At 40.9% G+C, this 12,489-nt stretch overlaps 1 protein-coding gene across 3 annotated transcripts in view; it reads right to left on the bottom strand.

The window, feature by feature from the left end:
* The window catches only part of ZFR (zinc finger RNA binding protein), a 40,621-nt gene extending 34,711 nt beyond the window's left edge, over nt 1-5,910 (bottom strand). For all 3 annotated transcript variants that reach the window (XR_004746091.1, XM_035309680.1, XM_035309679.1), the window contains exons 1-2: nt 5,783-5,910; nt 5,433-5,517 (exon numbers count right to left, since the gene is read on the bottom strand). Coding sequence is in view for 2 of the 3 variants with exons in the window: in XM_035309680.1 (XP_035165571.1) it covers nt 5,433-5,517; nt 5,783-5,819 (122 nt within the window). In the remaining variant the exon portion in view is untranslated. The remainder of the gene's footprint in view (nt 1-5,432; nt 5,518-5,782) is intronic.
* Nucleotides 5,911-12,489: the final 6,579 nt, after the last annotated feature.

Raw genomic sequence — 12,489 nt, forward strand, 5'->3', positions numbered from 1 at the left:
TACGGACCCATATCTGGAGCGGTTCTTGAAGAGCTGCTGCCTGTGGGCAGCCCACGCCAGATCAGTTCAGCAAGGACTGCATCCCGTGGGAGGGACCCCACAGCACAGGGGACGAGAGTGACCGAGAAGGAGCGGCAGAGAAGAATTTCTATAGACTGACCATAACCCCCATTCCCCTGTTCCCCTGCGCCGCTCAGGGGGAGGAGGTGGAAGACGGTGGATAGGGGGGGGGAAGGTGCTGTTGGTTTCTTTCCTTTGTTTCTCACTTCTCTAGCTCGTTAGTAGTAAGATTTATTGCCTATTATCTCCCTATGCTGAGTCTGTTTTGCCCATCACAATAATTACTGTGCGATCTCCCTGTCCTTATCTCAACCCTTGAGCCCCTTTCATCATATTTTCTCCCTGTTCCTCTTTGAGGAGGGGGAATGAGAGAGCGGTTGTGGTGGAGCTCGGTCACCCACCCGAGCAAAACCATCACAGGTACCAATAATGCAAATGCACTTTACCCTACCACTTTTACATCTAAAGTAACAGACAAACTTTTACAAATAATTTAACACCACAGAGTTACAATCGTCAATCCATTTTGAGGTTACAACTGCGAAGGACTTCAGAATTAACAGAAAAGTTTCCCCAAGTGCTTGGTTCCTAAAGTCATGAGCCTGTTAAAAATTTCACCTCATTGGTAGACTTGACTCTTAAAAACGACAAAGCTTCCTCTTATTGCTGAGGCACCTTTTCTCCCCAGTTACCACCACCTCCTCTGATTCCCTGTCTATAGTCAGCTGCAGAACTGGCATACGGCCCACACTAACAAACCCAGCGCTCCTTATTGCCTTACTGCTATTGGCACATCTCACTTGAGGGTGGCACTTCTCTGGTTTGGAAACAAGTCTACCAAAATCTTTGCATAAACAGCAGTAGCTTATTGGACGCTTCTTGTGTACATTAAGCAAGAAGGAACAGCAGGTTTAAGACACTGCTTAGGACTACCATAGATTGAGCCAAGGAGAATCAGCAACATAGGCAGCTCGATCATATCAAGAAGTTCCTTTTGCTAAAAATGCATATCCTTTAAGACGTGATGCAACCCAGAGCAGCAAGGTCATAAAATTCACAGATAGAAAGCATTTACAATTTTTACAATCTGATATAAGTAGGTTCATCCCGTAATAAAATTGTGATTACTTTTGTTCCCCATTCATTTTAAGCACAGCACCTGAATGCCAGACTAGCTATAACTGCAAGAATTCACTTCCATATTGCTGCCTAGAAGACTGCATCTTAACCTAAACTCACAAGCACCACGATTTGCTCTGGACCCAAACAGCGTCCTTTGCCCTTATGTGTTACGGCCTGCAATACCGAATGTGTAATATTCACGCTACTTGAGGGCAATTTAAAGTTAACAAATCACTCCTAACTACTCAAGGATCTCCCATCTATGACCTGTCTCATTACAGCAGTGCCTTGGTAAGAAGATCACTGAGATGAAATTCAAAGAGTTACTATTATCTTCTTGAAACCAAGATTTTAACATGAGGTTGATTAAATGAGACCATAACATCTGCAAGCAAAGCAAAGCTCACTTCTCTATCCAAATGTTTCTCAATGCTCTCGTCTCACCACCAGCATCCCCACATTTCAATCAGCCAACTTTAAAATAAATGCATAACAATGACTGCAGCATCAGAACAAGAATGCCTTTTTTTTTTTTTTTTTTTTTTTACGTGAAAGACAAGCCAATATTCAGCTCTTCGTTTCAAACCAGAGACACACAATAGTTCACGTGAACTACAATGTGCGCACACACACAAGAGAAGAGTACTGGTATCACCAAATTATGCATTTATTTCAGACTCCTAAATAGATTAGAACAGTTACTGAAATAAGTAAGAGATGAGTTTTGCACTGCACACAGATGTATAAGTTTAGGTCCTAATACCACCATCAGCAGAAAGTACAAATAGTAAATCTATTCCAATATTCAGAGAAATTTCCTGTATGGGTATTTGCATAATCTGATTCTTCTCTCATTAAGTCATGATGTTATTACTGTGCAGTTCACAGAAGAATTATAAATGAAGCGGGCAGCAGGAAATTTTATGCAGTAACAACACTGAAAGGAACAAGAATGCTTCTAATCCATTATTTAGAGGCTTAAAGGGCACTTAGCTCTTTTGGTGCCTTTGATTAAGTATGAAATGAGGTAAGATTTCAGATGTACTTTATGAAAACTAATATTTATGAACAAATAAAAAAGACATCTATTCCCTTTCTTATCTAGTCAATTCAGGAGCTATACTGCTTACATGTCACAACAGTAAATGTTATCAACTCCTGAACACTCTGCTCATGAATCTCCCAAACCCAAGATCTAACATATGAGCAGCTACCGATCATTCACTCGGCACATGAAGCATTGAGACAATACTTAAATGATCTGCCACAGCCACAAACAACCCAGAATCACAGGAAGACACGAAGTGATTTCTGTGTCAATAACAGCTTCATCATCTTTTCATTTCTTGATTTTAAGAAGCCATTTCCTTGTGCCCAATCCTTTTAACACATAGTGTCTTCACTACCATTAATGCAAATCAGACTTAACATTTTGAGAAAGTAGAGTTCCAGCAGGCTTCATACTGGTTGTCTATGAGCCTACAGTTAACTATGGAAAACCTATGCTGCAAACACCTTTCAAAAATCACTTAATTAGTATGTCAGATTTTCTCCTTTGAAATTTTATCTCAGAAACTACTTAGACCCTCTACTTTCTGATGCAAAGTTCTTTTTTTTTTTTTTTCCATCTGCATGTTTTCAACTGAGATTTAACAGTTTTGCACTTTGAGATATTCCAAGAAAGGCCTATATTTTACAAAGGACTGCAAAGACTTTTTTGCACTTAGCTGAAGTGCTGAAATCAACAAGATTCTATAAATCATCATAAAGAAGCACTGATATTCCTTTTAAAGTTGTATCCTGAAGTTCTCCCAATACATCAGAATTTTTGACAACCATTTTGTCAAGAGCAACCAGAAATGTGACTAATCATGTTTATTATGAACATTTCTATTACTTTCTATAAAACCCAGAGCAGTAAAACTTGTAAATGGCCTATATCAAAAAAAAAAAAAAAGAAAAAAAAAAGTCTGAAGTTGCAAGTGCAAGTGTCTAATTTTCCTTCCTAAAACAACCTGGTGTTTTGATCAACTTTTTGAAATCCACACAGTAGTTTTGAGGCCAGAAAAAGTCTTCTGTAGATTTATGAGGCCCACCTGCATTTTAGCCAGCAGATAAACATTTATTCGTATTCTCTACAATCCTGGCTTCTGATGAGGCAGGAATTTTATTATTTTTATATATTGTGATACTTTGAATACTGGTAACAAGCTTAAAGAGCGTTTTGCAATATTACATCTTCAATTATCTTTCCCTGATGGCCTCTATCTCTTTCTAAAACATACTAGAATATACATTTTGTAGCACTGAGTAAATAAGCCACTAAGGACTTGTCAAATCTGCTTTATGAATGTAAGACCCCCTTTCAGCCGCTTCAAGTGATTTCTGTGGTTTTTTGATCAAAGTATTAAATTTCTCTCTTATGAAAAGACTGCTTTAACGCTGGTTGCTGAGTCTCATCACTTTCAGACACAGTACACATTCAAACCATTTCTAGGACACAAAGTCTTACTGATATAGTTGTGGTAGGAAAGGGGAAAAACTTTCTTTTGATCAGTTTTTCCATTTTCTCAAGAATGCATCTATGATTAACTATGAAAACAGTTTTGAATTTGAACTTTACTCCAATTATACACTTTAACGTTGCAATGCAAAAGGGAAGTTCAACTGAGTTGTTCAGGTTCTTAAATCTATATACCTACCCCCTCAGCTTCACAACAAAAAGAAAAATAATTTTAAAAATTCATCTCCATAACTGCAGTCATACGGTCCTCATAGTTTATTATTCACCTGAAGATCATTTATTTTCATTAAAAAAAAAAGAAAATCCACTATGCTATTTAAAAACTGTTCTACAACCCATGAGAATCCAGTTTCAAATTTCACTATAACTGTCAACACATAAACACACTGTGAGCACCTCATCTTAAAAGAACTAGTAGATGTGCTAAATTTAATCCCTTTCTTTAAATATTCAACATGGAACGTAAATGAAAATTTACGTTCACACGTATTTTATGTCTATTTCCAGGAAGTAATAGATGCCCCAACTTGAGCATCATTGCAAGACCTCCATAAAACTGTACTCCTGAAACTATGTCAGGTATACAAGTTTGATTAGCTTGTTAACAGTAGTTAACATTAGCTTTTTAACAGCAGTTACATTACCTTGTTAACATTTGTATTTGTTTGTTAACAACCTCTGATATATTTGCTTTATTATGTTTTTCCCATTAGTCAAGACTTAGGTGTTTAGGGAGATCTTTATTAGAGATGTATAAAACGAATAATGGGGATTCAAATGTTAGCTTCAAGGTACTACTCCAATACAAATCAAAAATGTAAAGAAGTTTCTGGTTATATAATTCCTTTTTTTGTTGTTGTTGTTGCCAAATTAAGTGCATTCATTTCAGAAAGAGACAATAGATTCTACCAATTATCGCTTTTTTTTTCAACTCCGATACACAGTCTTTGATGCACAAATATACCAAGATTTAAGGGAGTACGTCATATATTACATAAAAGAGGTACAGTTTCAGGTCCCTGAGCTCCACTCTAAGACTTTCCCCTGGTCCTAGATAACCAAGTAAGGAAATCTTTCTAAAAGGTGCTTGCTTGGCCCTGAAAGTACATTCCCTATTTTCTCAGGCAAGCATTAATTACAACATTGCTTCAACGGAATGTGACAATCCCCTGTATTTTCCGGAGCTTCAGCTCTTTCCCTATCCATGCAGTCTCCCATCGTTTGGGGTGGTGTGATTTTAAAGGATTCTGTCCTCCCACGCTGACAGAGGTGGGGGCAAAGACTCGGGGAGCAAGCCCCCTCCTCCCTGGAACTGAAGGAGATGGGCCCGGGGGTGGCAGGCGGTAACTCGGTGGTGTTGTTGACTGCAAGTGGCCATTTTAATGTAAGGGCCTCGGGACCTGATGCTGCCGCTGATTCTCCTCCTCCCTCCGTGGTGCCCAGCTCCACCTACCCACCCTCACACCACGGGGGACACGGGTGGCAGCAGGATAAGCAAACACACCCTCGGGCGGGGCAGGGCGAGCAGAAGGGTCCCTGGCACAACCACCCGGGGAGAACAAGCTGCAGAGGAGGCCCCCAAAAGGGGGAGCAGCGAGCCCCAGGCTCCCCCCGGGAGTGCGGGGAGAGCCCTGTCAGGGACGGAGAACGGGAGAAGGGGGCTGTGGGCCCGGCCAGAGGGGGGGGAGGGCGGGGCGGGGAAAGAGAGAAGCGTGTCGGCGGTTACCTGTACTGAGCAGCAGCCCCGCTATGGGTGAATCCAAAGTAGTTGCCGGTGGCCATTTTGGCATCTTCTCCCAGCCGGCTGGGCACTGCGGCGGCGGCGATAACCGACAGGAGGCGGCGGTCGGGGCCATGACAGGAGGAGGGGGGGACGTGGGGGGGTGGAGGCGGAGGAGGAGGGGGTGAGGGGGAGAAGGGGACAGACGGACAGGGGGCAGACGGACAGGGGAGAGAAGGAGCCTGATCAGGCGAGGCACCTCAGCATCCCCCCCCGCATCCCCTCCCCCTCATCCCTTCCCCTCCCCCGCTCCCCCCACAGCCGCCCCCCCCTCCCCCCCGAGAGCCGTTACTTACCATAGGTGAACGAAACTACCGGGCATATGGGAATCATGAGTCCGAGCTGGCGGCGGCAGCGGCGTCTGAACTCTCAACTCTCACGCCCCCCTCCCTCCTCCTCCTCCTCCTCCTCCTCCTCCTCGCCGCCGCGCTCGCTCCCTGCCCCCCACCCACCCACCTACGGCGACAACGGCGGAGTGCGGCCGAGCCGGCACCGTGCGCACGCGCGAGATGTGCGAGGGGGACGCTGGGAGTTGTAGTCCGCCCCGCGGAAACGCGCGCGCACGCTTGGCGCCGCCAGGAGACGACGGCGACGCCTCAGCTCGGAGTAGGCACCGGCGGGTGCGCATGCGCGGGATGTGCAAAGGCTCCTGGGAGGTGTAGTTCCTCTGTGTGAGGCCCAGGCGCGTGGGAGCAGCGCACGTACCTCCTTACTCCCTCCATTACTGTGTTTTGTGCCCATGGCCGCACCAGGGGCGTACCCGTGAGCTTATATGGCAACGTATAGGGCCGATTTCCCATTCCTGCCTACACAGGGAGCACACACAGCAGCCAGTAACCCACGGGATGGCCACCACCCGTGCCCCACGCTGTACCTGTCCCCACACAGGTACCAGAGGTGTCGGTGCCAACGGCTGTCCCACCCCAGCACCTCCCCACCCTGACACACACACCAAGCACCCAGCTACCCCATGCTCACAGGGCCATGAAGCCGTAAGGCGGCACAAACAGCTGGTGTACTCACACAGAACTCGCCACAAAACCTATGGCTTGGCTCCATTTGCAGTGACTGAACTTCAGATTCACCTGTGCACTGTAGTGCTCCGCCACGACCACACACGTGAAAAGCAGTGTGGCTCTCACCCACCTGAAGCCATGTGCACACCTAGTCTGACCTGTCCCCACCGTACCACAGCTTGTCCACAAATTCCCATAGTTCCCTATGCTTATTGCACATGCAAGGTAGAGACTTGCGTGTACACAACACATTTATCTGACGTTTCCACACAGCAACAGTCCATCAGGTTGCTCCTAGAAACTGTTGGGCACCATACTGCAGGCCACACAGTTAGCTCTGGGTGACTGAACCTGTACCTGTGCAGTTCTGTTCCTCCTGGTGACCATTTCACCTTAAGGTAATCCTTCCCTCTGAGCATTGTCTGCTTCTCAAAACTGTGAATACAGCAAAACTTCAAGCCTTGAATACTTTCACCTCATCTGTGTGCTTTGCACTTTGACGTGCAGTTTTCATAAACAACCAAGGCTAATAAAACAGCACTTCTGGATGAATTCAGAACTGATCACTTCAGAGGTATTAGTTTTCCACATGCTCTACCTATTCAAAACATCCCCATTTGGGATCTCCTATTGTTCTCACAAAATGACAGGTTTCTCTTCCCTCAAACTACAAACAGCTTTCTTCGTTTCTAAGAATTTAGCATAGGTATTTATGTTCACAAAACAAATGAGAAAAGTAATTTCTCATCTGAAGGTTGCATTATTGCAGCTGCATATGAAGCACAGGTTTTTAAGATGCCAAGCATCCTTGCCAATTCACTGAACATAATCCATTGGTCATTATTATTAGCTTCGCACATGAACTAAACAGCACTCTACCTCTTGTTCTTTCTTATCCAAATCAAGCACAATAGGAAAATGAATCTGCATGGGAAAAGGAATAAATTTCCAACCTTTGTTGTGCAATTTTAGTAAAAGTTCTGTTCTGTGAAGAAAGCAGATATTGGGTAAAGACATTTTATTGCTATTGCTTAGAAAAACAAAAGACCTAATCCTGTAACTAAATAACAGAGTACTTCAGAAGGCTCTATACAAATCCTTCATAGAAGAACTTAGAGGACATGACCTCTGTCACTATATCCTCAATGGACTCAGGATACATAAACGAGATAGCTATACTGTCCTCTCCTCGTTTTTGTAAACATTGTTCATAATTGGACAATGGGATCATGGCACTTCAACAAAAAGGAAATTGAAGTTTTATTTGTTCTATTGCCTTTCAAGTTTTTTCAGTTAAAACCTTTCAATATACTGAAAAACAAAGTATACAATACATATTTCATTAAAAATATATGCATCTATATACACACATAGACATTCACACACCTTTTAAAATTGTACCAATAAAGATATATATTGCAAATAGTTAGGCTTGCAATTGCTTATTTCTTCCGGATTGATGAATGAGGACTATTTTCTCTCTGTTAAACCTTTGGTTTCAAAAGCTGAAGAAAAATAAAGCTTTTTTTATTCATAATAGATTTCCATCTTAGGTTTCATAGCTTCTTTTATCCAAGTAATTTCTAGGAGTCTAATCTAAATATTCCATCCTGTATCTTGTGATTTCAACACTGCATATGTCTGTGCATAAGCTCCTGTTTGGCAGCTCGATTCAGCTGCAATTTCAGCAGAAGTTTCAGATTACTTTTCCAGTTGAATTTTGCACATTGAATCTTTAGTGCATATATCACTTGAAAAAGATTATTATAACATGTTACAAGAAGCCACACTTATTAAGCATGACAGAAAAAAGTTCAAGATTTGTCATATTCTTGGAAAAAAAAAATAAAAAAGTGTGGTAGAAGTCTTTCTCTGAGCAGTTCCCTAATAAGAACCTGATGCTTCTTGATGACTTTGTAAACCATTACATAACATCTATTTATGTTACTGCTAGCTCACAGGATCAGATTCATAGTCTATACTTAAAAAAACCTCAATGGTTTATCATACAGAGATGCGATCTTGTTTTATGCATATCAGATCTACTGCAAAATGAAGCAGTAATAAATTTAATTAGGTCCTTTAGGGCATTTTGAACTTTACCTATTCCTATATCCTTGGCTGGAAAGAAAATAAATGGAGTGATAAACTGCAAATCACGAGGCAGAGGGAGAAAGGCAGAAAAGCTGTAATGAAACATTCAAAAGATTTTTTTTCCAAATAGGAAAAAAAAATCTCCATCTATGTTCCTATTAAAGTTACGGAACAACAGCCAAGAATTTCCAGAATGAAAACATACAATGGAACTCAAAACTTCAGACTGGGATTAAATACTACAGTTACTCTATTTGTCCAAAGCTCAGTGCATCTAAAAATATCATAGACAAAAATGGCAAGCAAGCATTAAGAAAAACAAATCTTTGACCTTCATTTCATGTATATGAAAGGAGATCACCAAAATACAGCAAGAAGAAAATCCACAATTTAACATGCAATGGCATTAGAGCTACTTTAAGATGCACACCCCTGCCACTACCACAGAACTCCAAGACTGCAGTTTAAACAGAAAACAAAACAAAACAAAACCTCTAAATCTCTGAATCTTCCCTCTAAAGGACTAAAACTGAACAAGCATGTACTTTTATTTATTTATTTATTTTTTAAATAGCACATGTTGGTTTAGAGGCAACCTTCGGATTTATTTAAAAACTAGACTCTCAGCTGGCTTGTTCGACCACCAGAGGGCAGGGCAGATGTAGCAGCAGATGAAAGCTTTTCTCACAGCAAGTACAAAACACTCACAAAACCTCCAACTTTTATTTCCTGAATAGGTAATTTAACATTTAGTGGTCTCTTTGTAAAAGCCTTGAATAGGAAGATTTTGTTGTTGTTGTATTCGTTTAAGGAATCCAGTACTATCTTCTCACCTGGACATTATTTCAGAGAGCTATACAGAGGTAAGACATTCATCACCTTATCAACATTCTTTTGAAGTGAAATGATGTTTTATAAGCAGAGAAGACAAAAACCTGATGCTTTCACCAAGAGTTTAAGTGATTAAAGTAAAAAAATGTTACCTTTTACAACCAGGCTTTAGAAGTTGAACAGTGATGAGACCAACATATATGTTAGTAAAATAAATAAAATATATTTATTATACCATTTGTGAAAGTTATCAATGTTTACAATAACTACTTGCAACGGGAAAAAAAAAAAAAAAAAAAAGTCCCAACATTCAGCCATAATAAAAGGTTATGCAAGTGTTAATGCAAACTGAAATTACACATCAGACACACACAGGAAATGAACCAGTTACAGTATATAAGCAAAAATAATGCCTAACAATGTACTTTTTACTTCCTGAAGCTAAAAAAAAATAATAAAAAATTAATGTCTGTATGGCAGCTAGCCTTCCATTCCTCATCCATTTTTTTCACACACCTTTTATACTATTAAGTACTGAATACTAAAACTTTAAGAGCTGTCTCTCATTCTGTCTTCCCCAAAATGTCTCATACCAACTCTGCTATTTGTAACTAGCAGAGTCAACAATTGTGGTTAATAATTGCTCCGTGATCATAACTATGAGCTTGGATATTTCAGCATTCCCGTTCACATCTCCATGCTATAATTCTTCTTTGAAGAAAAAATTAATGCTTCAACACTTTTCTCAGCTGAAGATGTGTAAGATGAAATGAGGTAATCAGGCAGTAACTAGTAGAATTTAAGCCCTTTTAAGGCAGCTACTGAACGAAAGTGTCTGATGAGAGAACAAACCCATTACAAAAAACTATTTCAAGAGCTTAGAAGGTAAACTATACCCCTTGGGTGGATAGATGACTCACTCAGAAGGTAACAGAACAAACTTACCTTGCAAAGATTAAGGCTCCTTCCCCACTTTTTAAAAGCCAGCATCTTTTCTTAGTATCTTCTTTCTTCTTTTAAAATAGAATAAAATACAGTAAGGGTAATTTACCAAAAAGCTCAAAGAGCCACTAAACTTAACTACTAGAATAATTCTCAAAGAAACCTGTCATCACAGAAGAACATAACATGAAAACCTCAGATGCAGCAAACACTCCCTTCCCCTCACTGACCTGCTATTTGGGAATTCAGCTATAAAAATAAACTTGGTGCTTGCTTTGGAGGAAATGTTGCAGGTAGAAGAGGTTAACTCATTAAGATCCAGCAGAAAAATCTCTTTCTTTTAGTCATTTTGATTTATTTCAAGGCTGAGGGACATTATTAAAAATGCATAAAGGATTGCTGATCTGAATGTGATGCTCCTAAAACTTTTGCGTTCTTTGTGTACCAGGTGTTGACCTATAAGAAAACAAACAAAGCAAACAGGGATTACAAAGACCTGAACTGCCATTACTATATGAAAGTTAGTAAAAGCCTTGAAACCAATAGCTCTGTCATGCTCTGAGAATATTTTTTGCATTAATATTCCCTCTATGGAGACCATCTTGTGTGGAATGTCTTTACTCTTGCTGTTAAGCATTAAGTACTGAGAGATTGTTTTTTTCATCTTCCATGCATAAATAGCTTGGCAACCTCGATACTTGCACAGTGGCGATAATTACTAATATTTACATGCATGCGATTTACTGTGCTTTACTTCTAGGTAAACAAACATCATTTTATTTTCCAAAGGTCAGGCTTGTAGCAAGAACTGTGTATTTTTCTATTTGTTTTGCAAGACATATAACAGCATTATGAAACAGGGCATTTCCAAGAATTAGTTAAAAGAGCACACCTCTAATTTTTGGTATTAACTTCCTGTTTTTCTCTTACTAGAGTCAAAAATGCTCTACTGAGAGCCTATTTACCTCACTTCATAGTGAAAACTATGAAAACATCATGGATCCCTTCTAGAAACCTCATCTATCAACCTCCCTTTATGTAAGTATTTCAGAAACACTGTCTAGGATTTGCTGGGATTATCCTCATTTGAAATTTATTTATCCTTCTGGCCCTGTCTGATGAACAGGGATCTTTGGAATCCAGAAAACCCCAAACTTTTAATTTTAAACACTTTATTAAGAGACATCTGCTTTAAGAGTGGCAGGGGCAGATTACATAGCACCCTGTGCCATCTTTACTCAGCTTTACCTGGAAGCTAGGGCTGGGACTAGAGTACACTTACTATTTCTGATTGTTTACACTTTTTATTTTTTTAGGAAAAGCTCACGTTGTCATGTTAGCAAAAGCACAGATTGAGAGATAATAACAATGATAAATGGACTAAAGTAAACTGACAGTGAGTATCTGAAGTACTGTCATCCTGCCATGCTTACAGCACTGCATGACTGACTGGTGCTAACAGGGATAAGCAAAATATGACAGGCTGTGGTAGTTTTGTGTGAAGTTGCGTTGATCACAGTAATATTTTAATGGTAATAAATCTCATAATAGAAGCCTAGAGTAATTTAGGTTGGAAGAGACCTGCAAGATCATAAAGTCCAGCCATCACCTAACACTACCAAGCCCACTAAACCATGACCGTGTCTCTCAGTGCCACATTGCCACATCTCTTAAACACCTTCTGGGATGGGGACTCCACCACTCCCCCGGTCAGCCTGTTCCAGTGTAAAACTACCCTTTCCGTGACGATTTTTTTCCTGATATCCAATTTAAAACTCCCCTAGTGCAACTTGAGGTCATTTTCTTGTGCCCTATCACTTGTCACCTGAGGAAGAGACCAACACCCCCTTCACCGCAACCTCCTTCCAGGTAGCTGTAGGGAGCAATGAGGTCTGCTTTCAGCTTTTGCATCTTGTTTCTCAAAATGTTTTGAAGTGTTCACAGATGCTGCCCAAACCCACGTTGCTCTCAAGTTTATGCGCAAAGGAAGGCCACGAACTGAAAGAGCTCTCAGGCAATACAGAAAGACACCACGAGAAACCACTCCTGCTCCAACAGCATACCTGGCTGCTGCACCGCAAGAAGTCTTCTCCATCAACAAAGATGGGGGCAAAGGGCGC

This window comes from Oxyura jamaicensis, chromosome Z, assembly GCF_011077185.1.
Source record: "Oxyura jamaicensis isolate SHBP4307 breed ruddy duck chromosome Z, BPBGC_Ojam_1.0, whole genome shotgun sequence".
NCBI lineage: Eukaryota > Metazoa > Chordata > Aves > Anseriformes > Anatidae > Oxyura > Oxyura jamaicensis.